Raw genomic sequence first — 21,351 nt, 5'->3', positions numbered from 1 at the left:
ATTGTCTTCAGCCAGTATATACAATGAAAAAAGTCAGAGCTTATAGCCAGATAAATATCAAAGAACACAAAAAATCAAAGTTTCTTGCTACAAGCATAATACATGTCCTGCTGTAAACTTGTGGATGAAAAGATTCCGTACAATGCTATAAACCTCAACCTAATAGCTACAAAATAAGGAATGGAAAATGGTACTCTAGATGTGACAAATGAAGTTACAAGTACAAAGCATATCCTTGTAAGAACAGGAGGACAACATGTCCACCAGATTGATATGCGATTGGATCTCAGAAGCAACACATTACTTACAAAATTCATGAAACCGATTCCAACTTGGTCTCTGAATCAAATGCAATTTGCATGCTGTCGTCTTCAATTCGACTCCATGTAAGTTGAGATACATATGAGCTTGCTAAATAATGAGATCCACTACACTGTGCCTGCTGTGACTATACCAGAGGTCTGTTGGAACTTTTGCTTATCTTTGCATATATTAATAAGATGGCTTTTCACCGGTAACAGTTATTCCTTTCAAAATCGAAAATTCTTCCTCAAACTTCAGCATGCTTGTCACTAAACTGCTCATCTTGGTGCACAAGCTCAAGCGGTAATCAGCACTGGCAACCCCTGATGCAGACGCACACTTTGCATCAACAGCAACCCATTACAAACTGCGACCACCAATAATCAAGGAGAAACAAATAGTTCCTGTCGGCGCAGAGGAATATCAGCAGCCGGTGAATCATCATCCTCTGGATGCTTGAGGTCTGCAATGCCATTTGTGAGTCGTGTTGAAACTGAAGGTGACAAAGGCGAGTAGATATCTGCTTACAAAAGAGATGCCCAATCAAGAGAAACGGAAACAGTCATGAGAATGGGTTTTCACTTCACCCCGTTCCTTTTCACCAATCACATCCCCCAGCAATATCAAATTTGGAGAGCTCTAAGAATGAATTTACTCAGCTCTACATAAGAACTAAATGATTTCAAAAAAGGCCCCAAGCTCATCCTATAAAGCCAAAAGAAACGCTGCATCCCCACAGACATTGTCTCACATTTGGCACACTAATGCACACACACATGAACATCCATTTATACAAGGGTCTGTGGATTATGTTCCTATCACACAGTCTTGAAAAATGCTAGTGCTTAAGGAAAGTCTACACTGACACCCACTATGATGCTAGTGCTTAAGGAAAGGCTTTTCAAAGGAATCTTTGGAAAGGCTATACTGATACCTACTATGATGTACCTGCACAGGTGTAAATGATATCCCTTGCTTCATGAGCCTTAACTTCTTCGTAGCATCATGCCAGAAAGAATGCTATAAAAAAAGTACAGAATGGCAGAGCCAAGATCATGAAGGCCTTCTAGCAGAACTCTTCACCCATGGCAAACACTTGCTCCAATTCTAGCTACTTTTTAGTGAGGCTTTTTGCAAAAAAGAAAGACATCCATAAAGGACAGTTTAATAAAGGAAAAAGGTGGGCGAATTATTATGGAAAGAACCTAAGAAATAAATGGATGTCTACATAACGCAGCTCAACCCAATGCTGATGCATGGGGATATCTCTTTTTCTTTTTTCTTTTTCAAAGAAAGGAATCTTAATGCTTGAAAAACTTCATACAAAACAGCAGCCCCGAAGGTGCTTGATAGAAGAAAACCAGCCTGTTCCAGAGAAACCCAGCTCTCTGCCTAGGGATATCTCAGTCAGCTCATACACAGGATAAGTCAGCAGTAACATGACACAAGACCCACTTAGAGCCTCTCATAAAAATGGTGTACCCTTGAATCTCACAATATACCATTTGCCCTTTGTGAATGGTTCAATGGCCCCTTCGTAGATGAAGCAAGCAATAAATCTTACAGGGGAAAAAATCAGTTCGCTAAATTCCTGAATCTTGGAATTATTATAGTGGAATAATCCTGCAAAAAAGAAAAATGTTGCAGAACCTAATGAGGAAAAGATTTGAGGACCCTACTCATTCCAGGTATTCGTGTATCGTTAGAATCCTTCGTTGCATGCAGTAAAATCGTCCCAGACAAAATTGTAATGAATCCACAAAGTTCTGAAACAACACTGGTAGCACTCTGGCCTTCCCAGTCCTGTAGATAACAAAACAATCATTACTTCCCATGAAGTTCAGACTCAAATACAACATGCGACTAGAGCTGGAAAAGTTGTCACACAGCATATACCTTGAACATGATGACGCTAGCTATTATCGTAAGTGAGGTGAACATCACATAGTAGATTGGAGACACCACCGCTGTGTTGAAAGTGTCAAGCGCCTGGCATCCCCCAAAAAAGTCTCTTAGATATTTCATGCTAGCACGAAAAAACACTCAACCATGCAGAATGCACAAAAGAAAACAAAATCACATTCATCAATAATTGGATTCTTAGACCAACGTCAAAAAGATACCTTATTTAAGTAGTTCATTTGTGTGAGAATACAAGTTACAACCACCATCACAAAGAACCAGGTTTGCCAATAGAAGAACTGATTCTCGCCCTCAAACGTCAGTTTAATTGCTATCCCCAACGCCTTGACACCCATCACCTGCCACCAAAAAAATTTAATCTATGCATCTGAATTTTTATTTCCTCCAAAAGCATAAACAGGATCCAAGGAGCAGACGCAAGCACAACGACAAACAGGAAGTTACATACCGAAAGGGAACCCATGAGAGAACATATGCCAACAAACACCATCACATGGGTATGCCCCCATCGTGGAGCAAAGTGAATCACAAGGACCAACACCACAGCAACAACAGATGCAGAATACAGAAGAAATGCTGCATGACAATTCCATCAAAGCATGAGATTGCTGTTCTAAGACAATTCACCTGCACTAAAACATCCCTTTCGTTAGATCTGATTGAAAATAAAGCTATACAAAGAAAAGAGGCAAAGAATAGCATGTGATTACCAGGTTGTATTGCAAGTTCCCAAACTTCCTCCACTGAATCAATGGAGCGCTCCTGTGGAGCATGAAGAACAATTGTAATAGAGCCTACAATACACATTAGGCAGCCCAATATCCCAAGCTTATGCAGCTTCTCTTTTAACATCAGGTGAGCTAGCCCAGCACTGCCAAACAACAACCGGGCCAGATAAGAGAAATTACCAGACATGAGACATTGACTTATATAAGGGCGTGTTTAAGTTTAGCTTTTTTTAAGCAGTGACACTCAACGATATCAGAGGCCCAAGGCCCCACTAATAGATAAAATCTTTCACAAATTCTCTCTTTACAAGGGGGAATTTTACCTTACAATAATACTAAGAGCACCAAGTGGGGTAACTAGAACTGCCGCTGCAAATGCATAGGCCACAAAATTTGCGACTTCACCAATTATCACTGCCCAAAAAGTTTTCAGAAGTTAACAATACATCAAATCAGAGGTGAGAAACATGGATCATTGCTCTCTCTCTCCACAGTTTTCAATACAAATGCAGGAAATCACATCTATGGAACTAGAAAATGAGAAGTTTTATAATACAATGTTTTATGCACCTGAAGTGCGAACCCCATGCTTGCGGAGACCAGAATGATACCTTTGCAAGGGGAACCATTGTGCCAATACATGACATACCAGGAAAAAAGTTTAAAATGGAGCAAGCAACCTCCTGTACAGGTTATGGAGGCAACAAAAAAGCAAAGGACTGCGTAGAGAACGTATTAAATACATGGAGCTATGGGAAACAAATGCAGTGAATATCCCAGAGGATGAGGGGAAAATTACAGAACTGGTCGTGTAAAAAACATTGGAAAATGTTATGACAAAAAAAAGGGAAATATACAAGCAAAGAACCAATTCAATGGAGAAATATGAAAGACAAGAATACTTAGGAAAAGATATTCAAGAGGCGCATGATCTGCAGAATAAAGACCAGCTCCCACGACCCAAAATACAAGGGAAAAGGGAATCTGCAAAATTTGTCCAAGAGGGAGACAGAAAATGAAGAGAACACACTTCGCCATTGTAAAGCGTACATGCATATCGAGGAAAGGTACAGTAATGATGCCAACAGCTTAAAAAATTTCTCAGTCAACCAGCCAAGCGATTGGGCAATAGCTACACACATAGCAACCACATAGAAAGTTTCCACATTTTCACCATAAGAGGTCAAGATGTAAAAGAACTAATATCTCATTTGATAGCGCTTTCTAGTCCCATACATTCTGAAGGGTCTCCAGTGGACTTTCATAAAATCATATAAAATCATATCTCTCTCTCTCCTAGGCACACTTTTCATTGATAAAGACGCCATGTCTGAGCAGCAAGGTAAATGATAGGCAATACATAGAGCCAAAGCATCAGCAAAATCCAACCCAAACATGGGAATTGGAAGCTGGAATATATGGAAATGGCCAGTAAGACAAACATTAAAGGTCGCTTTATTTTTATTTTTATTGCAAAAAAGAGACTTCTATTAAGTAAGAAGGAAACTCGCTAGAGCAAGCTCTGAGCGGAAATACATCATGCTAAGCATGTAATAAAAACACCTCAGAAAAGTGAGGTAGAAAGAAACCAAGGCTGAGGCTGAAAATGCCAACTCAACCCTGTAGAAGTCTCAGCAAGGAAGGGAGAGTCTCTCCAATCCCTAACAAAAGTAACTCTCCTAGAGGAGGCTGCTCGAGAGGATCCCTGCATGCTCGCCCATATGGCCATCAGAGTGTGTAAGTTGTACTGGCTAAGCTCTGAGAAGGGTGAACCTGAGAACCCTCCATAGCCTCAGTGCATCTGACTCTCCAAATGTGCCATGCTGCAATGCTAGCTAAGACCTCCCATGGAGAGTCAACCGAGGAATGAGCAACCCTGAAGAGGGTGGCCGGAACATCCTCTAATAAGCACGACTCCACAAAGTGTCGTCGGATGTGTAGAGCCTATGACGAGTTATGTCTCTTGAAGAAAACCTGGGGCCCTGAAAGAGTGAGCCAAGCCACTGATCCCCAGGTCATATAGAAGGGGAGGCGAACAAAAGTGCTGAAAAGTCTTGCAATCCCCTTCCATATGATTCTCGCTTGTCTGCAATCCCAAAGGCAATGTTGTACTATCTCCAAAGCAGAAAGGCAACGAGGGCAAGTAGGGTCGGCCCCAAACCTGGATCTCCAATGATTCACTGCTATCCCACCATGAATAGAAAGCCAAAAGAAGAGAGTGATTTTTCTATTCCGGTGGGATTTCCAGAGCCTCTGCCAAAAAAATTTCTGCCAAGTCTGCAGAAATCTGAAAATTCTCCCAATGAGTGGCTCTGGTGGGCCTCCAACCCCTACAGCTGAGCTGGAATTTCCTGGCATTACTGACCATGTAACAAAAGAAGGGGATTCCTTTCTCTCAGTGCCCTTCATCTATCCACTCCCATTCCCCAGGGTCCCACTGCAAAAACTTAATTGGGACACCTCCATAGAGCCACAACCTCCATGAGCCCAGGGTAATGAGTAGCGGGTCACGATCCAAGTACCACTGTGAAAGAGAGCCATGCTCCATGAAGCCCACTACCCTGACTGGCTGAAACGGTACCTCTAGCAATATATCATCTGTGGGCTTAGACTGCCTGCCCCCCGAAGAAATATCAAAGACTAGGGCATCCTCATGTGCGTTCCGTAAAGCAATCACTTGCAAAGGAATGCCCAATCTGGAAAATGCCCTCATCCAGGTGGAACAAGTAATAGGCATGTCATCTGTGTCCACCCAATCCAAGGGCAAGGCTACATCAACCACTTGGGCCTGATGGTCTGCAGGAAGCCCCTGAAGGCTTTCCATGCTCCCACAGTAGATGTAGGGCCCCTCTCCCATTTGGGCCACTGCATGTAAAGAGAAGCTCCAAGTGGTCTACCATGCTCATCCAAAATATTGTCGTTCCACATGATAGGCTGCCTTTCAATCTCTTCACGAGTGGACAGGGGAATCCTACGAAGAGTACTCCTGAAGCTGGCCCATGCTTTCAGTATAGCAACCATAAGAGGGGAAGAAGAAGATCTAAGGTGGGCTGTGGTGAAAACCCATCTGATACTGTGTATCCAATCATCTCCTAAAGTGGGTGTGCGAGACTGTATGCATTTGATAAAAAAGTCCTTCCAAGGCTCTTGTCCTGGCATAAGTCCTCTCACAACAACCTTGCGGAGTAAAGCTCTGCACTGTAGATCTGGGTCAATGATATTCAAACCCCCTTCTCTTGTAGGAAGAATCAAGGTCTCCCAAGCCACCCTGGCTGTAACATCAGTTGTGCCATCTAGACCACTCCATAAAAAATTCCGTACGGGCCTCTTGAGCTGAGTGATACAATCCCTAGAGTGGCACCAACAAGAGCATATAAACCAAGCTATGGCTAGAAGAACCTGGTTAACCACCACCACTCTGGATGCCAAGTCAAGTTTGGCTGAGCTCGAAGCTTTCTTCTGATGCTCTCCAACACCAGAGCAAACTGTTGTGAAGGAGAGATGCCCACCCCAACCTGGCAGCCCAAATATCTAACAGAGACACCCCTCTGTACCTAAGTGAACCAATATCATTACCCCAATCCGGGGTGCCATCATCACAAATCCAAAAACCTTTGGATTTATGCCAATTAATGTGTGCACCTGCAGCTGTGCAAAATAAATCCAAGGCTGTTCGGAAGGAAGTGAGTGTCCTGGGGGAGGCATCCAAAAAAACAGCCGTGTCATCTGCCAACTCACTATCCAAGAGCTCTTCCGCCGGCGAAGAGGAAGCCTCAGCCCATAAATTGAGAGGGAGGAGTGTAGTGAAAGAGAGCAAGAGAGTGAGAGTGAGAGAGAGTGACACTCTAGTGCGGGTGTGAAGAATGATGAGCCACACCACAAACTCACTTATGTTTTATTAGGATTAGGTTTACCCTATGACTGTCTTAAGACAGTCATAGGTGTCCTATCTTTTAATGAAGGGTTGGCAATGTGCCTTTACCCCAACAACCTCCCACCTAAAGGCCAATGTGCCTAAAGGGGAGAAAAGAATAAAAATTACAGCAATATACAGTTACTGTATACAAGACCATAAAGTAAGAATGGTCTCATCCTAATCCCATGATGTGGCGGCAATGTGCAAACCGCTCTGTAGGCAAGCTCTTAGTGTGCAAATCTGCAGGATTATCATCAGTATGCACTTTCACAAGCTCAAGTCGCTTGTCTTCCAGTACCTCCCTGATGAAATGATATTTCACTTCTATGTGCTTGGTCTTCTGATGAAAGACCGGATTCTTTGCCAACATGATAGCACTCTGACTATCACAATGCAAAACTGGCATATCTCCTGTAATGCCCAAATCTCCCACTAGCCGTGTAAGCCATATTGCTTCCTTGCAAGCCTCAGTGGCTGCAACATATTCAGCTTCTGTGGTTGACAGTGCAACGCATTTCTGCAACCGAGACACCCATGATATAGCACCTCCTGCAAATGTGAAAATATAACCGGTAGTAGACTTCCGGTTATCCGCATTCCCTGCATAGTCTAAATCTGTAAAACCATGCACCAATGCATCCTGCCTACCATAGCATATGCACAAGTCTTTGGTACCTTTGAGATACCTCAAGACACCTTTCACTGCTTCCCAATGCCGCTTGCCTGGATTTGCCATATACCTGCTGATGACTCCCACCGCAAAAGCAATATCCGAACGAGTGGCAACCATGGCATACATTAGAGATCCAACTGCAGATGCATACGGAACCTTGGCCATTTCAGCCTTATCATCATCTGATCTGGGGCTGTCCTTACTGCTGAGTTTTAAATGTGGAGGCAACGGGGTACTAATGGACTTCCCCCCCTCCATTTTAAACCTCTGCAGTACTTTGTCAATGTACTCTTTCTGTGACAAAAACAAAAGTCCCTTGAACCTGTCACGAGTAATACGCATGCCAAGAATATGATTTGCATCACCCAAGTCTTTCATGTCAAAAGACTTATGCAGTTGTTTTTTCAAAGCACTAATCTCATGCTGAGATTTACTGGCAATAAGCATGTCATCCACATATAGAATGAGTAGCATCAAACTGCCATCCTTTGCCCGTTTGGTGTACAAGCAATGATCGGTTTCACACCGATGATACCCTTGGGACTGCATGAAGGCATCAAACTTCTTGTACCATTCCCTTGGCGCCTGCTTGAGTCCATACAAGCTCCTCTTGAGCTTACACATAAGCTGTTCTTTCCCTTTAACAGCATATCCCTCTGGCTGACTCATATAGATCTCATCATGAAGATCTCCGTGAAGAAAAGCTGTCTTCACATCCATCTGACATAAATCCATGTCGTCATGAGCAACAAGAGCTAACACTGCTCTCAAAGTAGTCATCTTGACTACAGGGGAAAAAATCTCATCAAAGTCAATGCCCTTTTCCTGCTTAAATCCCTTGGCAACCAATCTGGCCTTATACCGAGGTAAAGCATTTGAATCCACTTTGACTTTGTAAACCCACTTGCATGGCAAAACCTTTCTGCCTGCAGGTAACTGCACCAAATCCCATGTATCATTCTGAAGTAGGGAGTCCATTTCTGACTGCATGGCTTTCTCCCACTTCTTTTTCTCTGTTCTTCCCATAGCTTCCTTGAAGCTGGAAGGCTCACCACAATCTGTCAGCATGATAAAATCAGCCACATTATTGGCTCCTGGAACAAACCTGGCAGGAGGCCGTTGTGCACGGGTGCTCCTCCTAACAAAATGTTCCGGATTAGGCTGCTGTCCAGCCTGTTCTTCATGCATGACGGGTGGCTGTACCACCATATCTGGCTGTACTACAGCCCCATCTGTTGGCACATCCAGTGGTGCATCATTGGCAAAATTATCTGGCTGATTTTCAGCCTGTATACCCTCTTGAACAGGGTGATCTGCAGCAGCCTGCTGCTGCATATAAATGGGCATTCTTTGCTGTCCAACATCATCATAAATAACCCTCCTGTATTCTACAGGTTGCACAGGTTCCTTGTGTACACTATCTTCTTTAAAGATGACATCATTGCTGCGTATAATCTTCCGTTTAACGGGATCCCATAACCTGTACCCCATTTCACCTTCGTCACCATAACCCATAAAGATGCATCTGATAGACTTTGGATCCAGTTTGGTGCGTAGATCTTTGCGTACATGAGCAAAGCACTCGCAGCCAAATACACGTAAGTGCTTATATGAGGGTGGCTCTGATACCAGTTGAGAGGGAGGAGTGTAGTGGAAGAGAGCAAGAGAGTGAGAGTGAGAGAGAGTGACACTCTAGTGCGGGTGTGAAGAATGATGAGCCACACCACAAACTCACTTATGTTTTATTAGGATTAGGTTTACCCTATGACTGTCTTAAGACAGTCATAGGTGTCCTATCTTTTAATGAAGGGTTGGCAATGTGCCTTTACCCCAACATAAATATTAGCTTGAGATCTAAGGTAGATACTCATAGGTTCCGCCACAAACAGAAAAAGAAAAGGGGCAAGAGGACATCCTTGGCGGACTGATCTACCGATCTTAAATCTGTCCCCTCTTACCCCCCCCAATAAGCACCTGGCTATGGGTTGATCTGTAGAGAGAGGATACTCCTCTAATCCATGCATCTGAAAAACCAAAGCGAGAAAGAGTACCCTCTAAAAAACCCCAATCTACTCTGTCGTAAACTTTTTCAAAGTCCAAGAGTAGAATAGCCAACCTCTGGCGGCTCTGCATGGCCCATTCTGAGGCCTCCTAAAATGAGAAAATATTATAAAAAATACTTATGTCATGCACAACCCTGTCTGTGTGTCATGAATCAAATCTGAAAGAAAAGCCTGTAGCCGCATACCGATGGCTTTCGCCAGAATCTTGAAAAAAGTGCCCAATAAAGTAATGGGTCTCCATTGTGACACTAGATTCCTATTACCTGCCTTTGCGATGAGATGAATGAGACCATCTGTAAGTGAGTCAGGCATCTCACCAGAGTCCCACACACCCTGCAGGGCTGATGTAATGTGATCACCAATCTGCTAATAAAAAAAGAAGGGGTAAGTCCATCCGAACCTAGGCGCACTTGCCCTTGTGAAGGGCAAGTAATGCAGTCTTGAATTCTGCATAGGTGAAAGGTGCATCAAGAGAAACATACATCTCATCCTTCACCAATACAGGGATATACTACCAAATAACCTCTCTGGCATCATCTATGGCATGTGTGCTCGGATCTGCAGTAAAAAAGGAATGCAAAAAAATATGAAGCTACACGCATGACGGCATCAGGATCTAACTGTAACACCCCGTCTGAGTCAACAAGCTGCAAGATACTATCTCTACTATGTCTGGGTCCATGAGTAGAGAAAAAGTGTTTTTTGACCTTCCCACCCATCTGAATCCAAAAGGATTCCTGTGCATGAAAGGCATACTCTGCTCTCTGATTCAACAATATCTGTATATGAACCCTTGCTGTAGCAAGGCGCTCCTGAATCCAAGCATCAATGGGCCTCTTCTGCTCTTCCCTCTGAAGGGACGCTAACTGCTGACGTATACCAATCTCACGTCTCCTGGAATCAGCGACTATATGATAATAATCACTAATTCCGGATAAGGCTGAAGCTACCTGAGATGGGCGGACAACTCCACCCTGTATGTGAGAAACCCAAATCTGTAAAATATCCTCCGTGAGGCTCTCCTTTGCATAAAAGGCATCCAGAATCCTGACACTGGCAGAGCGTCCTCTTCGATGAGGCTCAAGAATCTGCAACACCACTGGAAAATGATCTGAAGTGGTAACCCAGTAGAAATGCATACAGATCCACCTCTGTCAAGTGCCCAATCATCTACATAAAATTTGTCAATACGTGCATGGATGGGCATGTGTACTCTCCTGTTCGACCAAGAGTACACGAGTGACTGTGACATAACATGAAAGGCATCATCAAGCCAAGTGTCCCTACTACTGTATTGAAAGAGAAAGGCATCCCAGACTGCCCTCTCCAAAGAATGAATTCCACCCTGTCTGCCTCCCTTTTTGTCTGATGGCAACTCAACCATGTTGAGATCGCCACCAATGATCCAAGAATCTGCAATGGGGGCCCAAGATAGTAACTCCTTCCAAAAGGAGACTCGCTCCCCTCTATTGTTGGGGGCATACAGATTGAGAAGACCAATCTTATGCCCTCCAATCAAAATAATGATCCATTGAGCTCTAGAGGGGGAGATAATACCATGACCAGCAACCAAGGGTAAAATAGAAGGAGAGACCGAAATGCAAGTACCTTCCCTTGTGCTTATAGCAGGCGACCACAAGGTATGTCCTGAAAGAAGTTTGCCAGATTTAGAGCAATCACTGGCATCCAACTTGTGTTCTTGGATAAGAAGGATATCAATAGCACCTCCAATGACACCTGCATGAAGCTGATTCCGGATCAGCTGCCTACGGCGACGGTGTGGAACTCCGCCTAGGCCCTATATGTTCCGGCTAACTATCCTCATCGACAGAAGGATGTGGGGTGGAAAGGCTTACCCGACCTAGTAGAGGAGACCAGCTTTCCCTAGGCCGAAACACTCCTGCTGAGGGCAAGAAACTCAACAGGTGAAAGGATCCCCACACCTGATCAGTGATGAGGGGGAGGCCCTATCAAAAGGAATCCCAATGACTGGAACCCCTAAGGTGGAGGGCACAAACTCCTCATCCACGAAAGTCGCCAAATCTCCCAGTGCCGAAAAAGAGTTCCTGAGAAGCAAGTCTCGCCGAGGAGTGCGAAGAAGACCTGCACTCATGGAAGATGGAGGAGAAGGACCAAGCCGCTTTGATCGCTCTTCATCGTGGTACTGGATGTGCTGCGGGCATTGGGCGCCCTGCTGCCCCTGGTGGTCCTGGGGTGCGCAAAGCAGGGCGCCCTGCTACTCCTGGTGGTCCTGGATCTCTGTCGAAAGAGAGAGCCATCTAGGCGCTGAAGCATGATGTGGTCATTTGAGATGTTAGGGTCAGAGACAATGACCCTAACTCGAGGCACCCCATCCGCTTTGATTGCCTTTGCCGAGGAAGAAGGCATGCCAGGAAGTGGGGGGATCTCAGTGACCACTCCGAATGTGGCTCCGATAGTAGCAAGAAGTCGATGGTAGACCTAAGGAAGACCAAGAAATCTAATGAACCAGTGATGTGACCTGACTGTCCTCCTCGACGGGATCGAAGTCCAAGGTATAGGGCAAAAGAAAGATCCTCCTCGAACCCAAAGCCAGAGGATTAGCTTTGAGAACAAGGGCTGTGGACTCGTGGGAGTCGAAAACCACTTGGAAGAATCCACGTTCCAAAAGTCGAATATCCCTATGTGTGGGGCGAGATCTCCTGGTAATGCCACCAGCATCCAGTCTCTGGCTTGTGATCTGGAAGGGTGTGACCCAAAGATGCGGACGAAAAGTGATGTGGAGCCTTCCAATTCCACATCTTTCTTGAGCTGCTGCAACTCGTCTTCTAAGAAAATGACGGTTCTCGCGGCCGGTGGAGGTGGATGAAGATTGGCTGAGTGGGGATCCATTTGCCAATCGAAGTAAAAGGGCCGATTCGAACACTGAAAAAGCTCACGTCCGTGAAATTGCTGCCCAAGACGCCTTGGAACACGAGCGCAGGGAGAAGGAGAACAGGAGAGGGAAGGAGAGAGAGAGAGGAGAGGAGCTAGGGGGGGTTGTGGGGGGCTGCGGGGGTGAGAAGTTTAGAAAGAGAGGGAGCAGGGAGGGAGAGGGAGGGAGGGCGGGGGAGAGGAAAGGAAAGGAGGGGGCGGGATAGGAAGTGAGGGAGGGGGCTAGCGGGGAAGGGGAAGGAGCGTGGGGGAGAGGAAGGGGGGGGGCTGGTTAGGAAGGGAGGGGTGAAGGATGGGGCGGGGGCGGGGAGAGTAGGGGCAGCAGGCGGGGGGGGAGAGGGGAGTGGGTGAGGGGAAAGGAGGGGGCGGGGGAGGCGGAGGGAGGGGAGGGGCAGCGAGGGCAGGGGCAGCAAGTGGGGGGGGAGAGGGGAGCAGGTGTGGGGAAAGGAGGGGGGCGAGGGAGGGGGAGGGAGGAGGTGGGGGGGAGGAGAGGGGAGGGGGAGGGATGGGGCGGGGGGGGGAGGAGAGGGGCGGGAAGGGCAGGGGCGGGGGTAAAGGAGGGGGCGGGGGAGAGGGAGGGAGGGGGGCGGGGGAGAAGGAGGGGGCGGGGAAGCAGGGGCAGCGGGGGGGGGGGGAGGGAGAGGGCAGCCAGGAGAGGGAGGGGAGGGGGGGAGGGAGAGGGCAGCGAGGGGGCAGGGAGGGGAGAGAGCAGCGAGGGGAGGGAGGGGAGAGGGCAGCGGGGGGGGGGAGGGTGAGGTAGGGGCTGACGGAGGGGGCAGGAGGCTTCAAGGGGAGGAGCAGCAGCTCGATCTAGCAACAGCTCAATCCCAAAGCTGAGTTTTTACACCTGAAAGGTCGCTTTATGAGTTACAATATGTGGGGGCTTTTCGGTATGAATATACTTGGGAATTCCACAAAACTTATGTAGAAGACCAAGTCATCTAGGGATTCCATGCAAAAAAAATAACAGCTCCTCACCCAATCGCACACAATAGCACATCCAAGAGCTTGCCATCTTCATGCAAGATGTCAACTCAAAAGAGACTGTGCTGAAATTTCTCTATTATTGCAAGCTGAAGCTGTTGGAAAGGTCACCTCCCCATCTGTAAGCCCCCATATGAGGACAGCATGGGGGGGGTTGAACCTAGGGTTTGAGAGACTGACACATTAAAGGCAGCATGGTGGACAAAAGAAAAGAGAGAGGGAGGGGGCTGCCACATGGGCAGCACCTCACAGCCAAGAGAGAAGAGGTGGCTGCCACATGGACAGCAGCAAGGCTGTCATGTGGGCAGCACTGCTCAAGACATACCTGGAAGGGCTTCATAGGCTGCCTCAGATGGCAAGACTGTGCAGGATGGATGGCAAGGGCAACAGCCCCTGGATCTAGGCCTGGCCAGAGGCGCCACATGGCAGAGAGGCTCTAGGCAGCAGGCGACACATGGCAGGGTATCCCGGACAGATGGCACAACATGGCAAGGGCTTGTAGGTGCAAACAGGGCTGATACATGGCATGAGATGGCGGGGGAGCCTGCAGGAGCAGTCGGACTTGTAGAGGACTGGTAGGGCTGGTCAAGAGCTAGTCTACCAGGTCGCATCAAGGGCTGCAAGAAGGGGCTGGACCCTATATATATAGGGGGGGCATGTGCTCTAGTTTTGTAGGCCAACAGGCCCTTGTTTTGAGCCCCAGAAGCGGCACATTTAATGGGCTAGAGGGGGCAGGTTGGCCTGCCAGCAAGTCGGCCATTTTAGGTCTACTGGGTCGGTTGGTTGGCCAGCCCTCTACGCCTATAAAAATGAGGGCCTTGTGCCCTCATTCACCATCTTCTGGAGCAGCCATTCACAAGCAGTTTGGAGCAGTGGAGCAGCTATCTTGGGGCCTACATTCACGAGGACCAAGAGGACCTGTGTGCTGCAGACAAAGCTTGACAGGGCCTGCCTATCTAGGCTGGCACTCAGGGCAGCAAGGTTGAGAAGATCATTCTGGACAGAAAGTCTACAGACGCTCGAGGTGGAGCACGCGGGCTCGAGTCTAGAGATAACCGGCAAATAGGAGGAGGACCTTGTGGTAAGATCAGAGGACCATACCATTGGTGGGACTCTGGATCTGAATCTTTTGTATTGTGTCCATAGCTTTGGTTGGTGGTTTCTCTATCTGGTTGGTTCATTGTCTTTTGATGAGTCTGCACACCTATGCTATGCACATAAGTTTAAGAAGTTTGTGATTCCACACTGTGTGAGCTCTTGGGCTATTCTATCAGTCTTCCGCTGTGCGTACCCTCTGTGGGTCATTTCTAACATGGTATCAAAACCCAAGTAGGAGGCTCACAGGTGTGGGAGCCTGAAGGCAAGGACCTTGCTGAAGGAGGACCCTGATTCAGAAGCTCTTGGGAATCGACTTCCACGATTGGAGGACAGTGCCCTTGCGAGAAGGAGGGTGACTCAGGTTCAGTCAGGTGCGTAAGGAGTTCTAGTCTATTGAAGGTTGAGTTTGTTCGACTTTGCTGCGTGGTTTAGCAGCAGAGATGTCGACCGCTTCAGCCCCTGCTCTCCCTTCCTCCTCCGAGAGATGTGGGTCGACGAGGCATTAGATACCTTTGTGAAGGTGAAGGACAGCATGGAGTGCTTGGTATCTTTCAGGTGTGTGGCTGTTGACACTGACACGAGGGTGGATTCCATGGAGTGCCCTGGGGTCTCATGTTCAGATGGTTGCTGTACTTCAGAAGGGGACAGTATAGGATTACACAGGCTATTGGTTTGTGCCTTGATGAGGTGCATGGTTTGCTTTCAGAGCAAGCACACAGGCAGTAAAACGATCTGGTATGTACTTGATGTTCTCAATTTAAGCCTTTATAGCATGCTATGGAGAGACTCTACTCTTCATTTGTCTTAGGTAATGCGAGATTGGAAGAAATTGGACTTTTTTGAAGGCAGAAGGGAAGTGTGGGTGCTTCTTCAAATCTCGGACGCAGATTGCTGGAAGGTGATGGACAACGGTTCCAGCTGAAGGATTCTTGGAGAATGGTCTGACATTGTCAACCATGACAGTGTTCATGTGTAACCTCCTCTCTGCATAGCCCAATTCCCTAAATAATAACAGTCCAGCCTCTACCCTGGTCAAAAACATGAAGAGCCAGAGTCTGGCCATAGAGATGCAAACTCCCCTGTTGGAGACCAAATCTTGGTGGCTATAAGCCAATGACACAGGAAACTACATGGTGAGAGAAGGGCTGAATATCTGGACGAATGCTGTCTATCAGCATAAAACCGTTCTCTATCTTGAGCACTCCTGTAGACTTATGAATCCCATCAATAACGATCCATTTTTCCTAATTAGAATTCTGCCTCCCCACTGATTATCTTCTCATCTCTGCGGGTTGCCTGCATATCTGCTTGTTTGGCATTCAACCACATTGCACCTTATTTGTCAAAAGCTGTGCAGTAATGTTTATGCCAGGTACCCTCCACCTGATTCTATAGTGATGATAATCAACTCATATATATTTTAAAGAATGTCCAAGCACTGAAAGACTGGACATGATAAAGCATTTTCTTTCTTTCATGTGCCATTTTTATTCGATTACACTTACAGAGGGATGCTGTGAGCACATGTTGATTTTTAGAACAGTGACCAAATGTTTTTTTAGGAGAGTCTAACTGTCAGGTTGCTGCCTGAGCAGGCGTGAATTTCGGTATTGTAAAATAGGCGCTCATGTCCGATAACGTTACTAAGCGTGGAAAATGCAAGAGACGGATGAGTGTATACGTGACAACTTCTGCAATGACACGTCAGCCTGAGTGTATATACAGCCACACTACAGGTACATTAGAGAGAGAGAGAGAGAGAGAGAGAGAGAGAGAGAGAGAGAGAGAGATACTTGTAGTCATGCCGGCCCACCAGAGAGGCTCATATAAATATGAGTATCCGCCCACTCCTGTCAAAAGGCAACAATGGACGACTTCAAATAACTGAAGTTTCTTCGATGTTAATATTTGGAGCCATATTTGTAAATCACCCCAACCCTCTGTCTCTCAGAAGGAAGCCACAGAGCACAAACGTGCATGAATGTAAGAAGAAAGGGCCCTTTCAAGACAAACCTGCTCGGACTCCAGAGGCCCCTGCACGTTTCAGTCCTTTTTTCTTCAAGATGAAGCTTGAACCAATAAAAATGCTGGACAGCAGTGCAAGAGTAAGACCTATCACATTTTCTGACGTCATGGCTGATTCAGTGGTCTATTTGTGAATCCAATACCAATGATCTCCTAGATGAGCCCTGAGAAAGAGTAGCGTAATCAGGTCGAGACAGTCCTGAGCATCGAATGCTTTGCACTTGACTGACTTTATTCGTACAAACAGCGAGTGACCTCCAATTACGAACCACCACTCCCGTTCCTTGTTCGTCTTTCTTCCTAGTTCCTTGAACTTCAACAACAGGTTGAGTGCTTGCTGCTTCCTCGTCGTCTGCGTCGTTCTCTTCCTGGTCTTTTTCGTGTGCAGGCAAATCGCGTCTTGCCCTCCTCTCTAAAAACCCCGTTCCCATCAGGATCGCCAGCCGAAACAGGACGGTCCCCAAGGCGCAGGGGCAAACATCAGAATGGAGACCAAGGGCATTCAAGCAAAGAGATCGGGGGGGGAGGGGAAAGAATTGGGGAGCTGCATTGCAGGTAATTGGGAGATGGGCGGTAGCATGGGGATGGATGAATTGGATACGGATAGGAGTAGAACTGATCGAGAGAAGGCAATCAAGGAGGGAGGGATCGTGGGCTATGGAGATGATGGAGATCGAGATCAAGATCAGGAGCAGAAAACAGGAGCAGGAGCAGAGGACGCAGGACGCCAATACTTACTCAAAAAGAAAAGGTGCTTTTGGGCAGTGAAGATGATGAGAGTACTCCGTGCGTGTGGGATCGGTCTTCCACTCGTGTGTAAACAGATTCCAGATTCTATCACCAGATTCCTCAATCTCCACGTCCCTTCGATAACACCTTCTCAATGAAGGCTTATCTATCTTGCGTCCACTTTGACTCAAAAGGGCACCATTCTTCCCAAGCCACTCATAGCCCCTTTCATGACTCTCTCTTGGCGGCCATCTCATCTCATAGCATCGGTCTAAACACCATTGAAAAGAGGACCGAGGCACAGAGACAAGGGCACTTTTTTTATTCGAGAGGGGGGGGGGAGACCGGGGCTAGAGAATCTATTTCACTGCATAGTAGCATGTACTTGAGCAAGCGGGGGTTATCTATATACATGCCCCAAAATTACGAGCCTTAGAGCAACCACTATATGTGAACATGCCCTAACACCCTTGTGTTCACTAAAGATGGATAAGTAAGGGTAGCAATGTTGTCATCCTTAGCCCTTGCATAGGACTATGGACACTCAACCTTGGAGCAATCATTCACCCTATCTAATTTACCACCCAGGTCGACCTTGCTACGATTACCACCTTATCTTATGTACCACCCAGGTTGCGGATGTCTATGATACCAGCAATCCGCTTGGTAGTGCCACTGTCCTTTTTGTTTGTCCAACATGTACTAGGCAAACATTTGACAACTGCATTCCCTCTCATGGCATATGAACAAGGTTTAAGTTTGGTACTAGTCAAATGTCAATATTTGCTTTTGTAATTGATGTTGAGTGTGTGGTTCTACACAATAAGATTATGACGCCTTGCCAACAATCACACCTATAAAGCAACCACATAGGTTGTGCAAACCATAAGTAGGGTGTATTGTGAAGGATCAACCTTTTAAAGCAACCACATGGATTGTGAAATATCTACCTTTTTCTTGGGAAAACAAAGCTTATAGTATATAATTTAAGGCTTGTCCTCACCACATCCCTATCTCTCATCACCACAAGCATGACTAATTGTTTGTTTGGTTCTTTGAGACCTTGTGGCTTGGCCACAATGTGGGGGGACCACTACTCATAGCTTACCAAAGCTTGCTATGTGATTTGATGGTTGTCGTTACGACATCTATTTTAAATGACCATAGCCACACCACCCACAACTTGTCCACATGTGGCACATTTCATTTCCTACTATTAAGGTATACACACCCGTTACATAAGAAAAGTATGAAGCCACACCACTTGCAACCTACTAAGGCCAATCTAGAAGTCACCCTCGCCATATTATATTGTATGCTTGTATGCACAACACACACATGCATTTACACACATTCCAAGACACTTTAACAATTAAACATTTTACTAACGTCTTTAAAGAGTTTACATTCCACACTCCAAAGAAGAGAAGCTGTGCCCATATCCCTAGAAAGAGACTCGTTTCTACGTGACACTGTACAAACATGTTCACAAAGTAAATCTTACAAATTTAGGGCCTTTTCCCACATGTTATGCTAGTTAACATAACATAACTTCAGTTATTTTAAAGTGAACCCTACCAACACAGTCCATTCCCATTGGTACCCATTATGGTATGCATGAAGTGATCTCAATAATAAATTTTGAATTCTTCTCTGCACAAAATGGTATATTTTAGGTTATGATGTCCATTCTCTTATCTTAGGAATTTTATCTTTTTGCAAGGGCTTTCAAACAAGTACACATCTTGTGTAGTTTTGACTTAGTCTCGACCTTTAAATATGTGTAACAAAAATCTAGCATTCCCACTAGTCACCTTTACATTAAAACCTTTATTTTCTATATTTTTAACGTATTTCCCTTCACATAAGGTCCTTAAACTTCCAAGCATCTTTACCATGCTATTAAGAGGATTAACATAACTCGACCCCTTTACGATCTCTTTTCAAGGTCTTTCAAACAAGTAAACATCTTGTATTTTTTAATTTATTTCCCTTCACATTAGGTCCTTAAACTTCCAAGCATCTTTACCATGCCATTAAGAGAATTAACATAACTTGACCCCCTTGAATCCCAATCAAAATGTACACTTTCGCTAAAATCTTTTACTAGTCCTCCTTAACTGATAGTGGGACTAGGCCCTTACTCCCACATTTGCAATGACAAAAGTGGAAGCAAACAAGAGCATGTTTATTTTGTCTTTATAAAGGTATGCAAAAATAAATGACAATTGCATGCACCCCCTACGCATAGTTTGTATCCAAAATCTTGGATTGCTTCATTTTAAATGAGGCTTTTTGATATGAAGCATTCCAACAAGTTGAAATGGGCTGACCCATATTTTTGAAAAACTAGTTTTTTATCCTCCTTTACGAGGGAACTAGAGTTGGGCACATTTCATCTTACTCTTTTTCTATGTTTGAAAGGATACTCAATGTATCGTTAAGGTTAACATAGATATGTACACTTGTATACATGTTAAGGAGTACTTTTATTTATGGAAGCTAGAAAATTAACAACTGTTAGAGATCTGACGACCATCCACAGCATCAACATATCATAACGCATGGACAATTGAAGATCGGCATTAGGGAAAGTGGACAAGTAGATACGGTGTTAGCACACATAAGGGTTATTGGCTTTGTAATAAATTTTGTTGACTCTATAAACCTTGCCACATAGAGGTAGAGCCTACTTTGAAAGAGAGGACTCTAGTTCTTTGGTTAACTTAAGTTTTCAGCTTCAAAGGAAGAGAGACATATCTTGTTCATGTAGCTAAGGATTTCTTTGGTACTGTAAACTCGGTTAATAGAATGAAGAATTTGTCATAAGCATTGCATCATTTCATTAGTTGTAATAAATTTTGAGTTTAGACTACAACGTTTCCTTTTCTCCATGAGTAGCACACTTGAGCCTCTCTTTTTTATGCTTGATATGCATGCTAATTCTTCATAGATGTAAGAAGGTCAGTATCTCCTCTACAAATATGTTTTCATGAAAGAGGGTTGAGTGTGGTGTAAAGCAATCTGAGTATACAACAACACATGTTTTACTCGATTGCCTAGTGAGTAGGCTCCCTCTAGGGAGTAGGCTCACTCAAGAAGTCAAGGCTTTCCAGGATAATTTTTTGTGACTAGTGTCTAGGGACTAGGCTCACTCCATAGCGCAAGATTTCCTAGTCCTATTTTTTGTTTTTGCCTTATTGATGTTACCAGCTATAGTTAGGATTGCCCTAGTTAGTAAATTCATCGTCCCATCTAAGATATGCAGTTTGCATTGATCACACATCACCGCATTAGCACAAATTCTGTCATAATAGTTCCTTCACTACTGAGCAATGGGGATGCAATAGCTCATAGCAAGTTGCCTTTCAATGTGTGCCTCTCAATGGCATAAACGACTACTTCAGGGACTTACTAGCACAGAGCTTCATGCCTAACTTGGCAACATTCACGTCACACATTTGTCACATAATAGAGAGAGCCATATATTCTTATGCTCTCTTGTTTGGTCTCCTCTGTTCGTACATATGCTTTTGGCCATTGGATTCCAAATATTTCTCATGTGACCTTTGGACACTTTCATGGTTCTATTCCTAGTTGTCCTTTCTCTTCTAGTCTGATTCATTATTGGCAGCAACTTTTGGATTATTTACACTAGTCTAGTCAACCTCCAGATTCTAGTCAACCTCTAAAATGTTCACCAAGAGCATCAAGCAAAGAGATTCTCGAGAGCGGGGGGGGGGGAGCATAAAGGATTCGAGAGCTAGATTGTAGTTAATTTGAAGATGTATAGTAGCCAAAACAACTATGTGAGGGCATCAAGATTGATGAATTGGATACTGATAGGAAGTCAATAGATGGTAGAATTGATCCATAGATGCAAAAGAGGGGAGAAGACGATTAGGTAGGGATGTGGATCATAGGCTGTGGGGATGATTAATATCAAGATCATGGAGTAGAAACAGAGCAAGAGCAAGAGCAGGAGCAGGAGATAGT

The 21,351-nt window shown here is 45.3% G+C and overlaps 1 protein-coding gene across 2 annotated transcripts; it reads right to left on the bottom strand.

Annotated features, from left to right (window-relative positions):
• On the bottom strand, window positions 1–17,410 carry LOC147893979 (putative magnesium transporter NIPA4). 2 transcript variants are annotated; one of them, XM_087386681.1, is made up of 10 exons: window positions 16,896–17,410; window positions 16,615–16,790; window positions 16,395–16,451; window positions 3,278–3,368; window positions 2,937–3,097; window positions 2,675–2,802; window positions 2,427–2,564; window positions 2,200–2,292; window positions 1,983–2,106; window positions 1–823 (listed from the first exon to the last, which is right to left on the bottom strand). In XM_087386681.1, the coding sequence occupies exons 2-10, from the start codon at window positions 16,733–16,735 to the stop codon at window positions 687–689; spliced, it is 1,050 nt and encodes a 349-aa protein (XP_087242807.1). In that variant the 5' UTR covers window positions 16,736–16,790; window positions 16,896–17,410; the 3' UTR covers window positions 1–686. The 2 variants fall into 2 exon arrangements, with proteins under 2 accessions (XP_087242807.1, XP_087242806.1); XM_087386680.1 differs by having other exon boundaries at window positions 16,615–17,410.
• Between the last annotated feature and the right edge of the window lie 3,941 nt (window positions 17,411–21,351).

The sequence above is a fragment of the Dipteris shenzhenensis genome, chromosome 15, assembly GCF_047967505.1.
Source record: "Dipteris shenzhenensis isolate YYH24624 ecotype China chromosome 15, Dip_SZ_1.0, whole genome shotgun sequence".
Taxonomy (NCBI): Eukaryota; Viridiplantae; Streptophyta; class Polypodiopsida; order Gleicheniales; family Dipteridaceae; genus Dipteris; species Dipteris shenzhenensis.
This window is presented reverse-complemented; position numbering and strand designations above follow the sequence as displayed.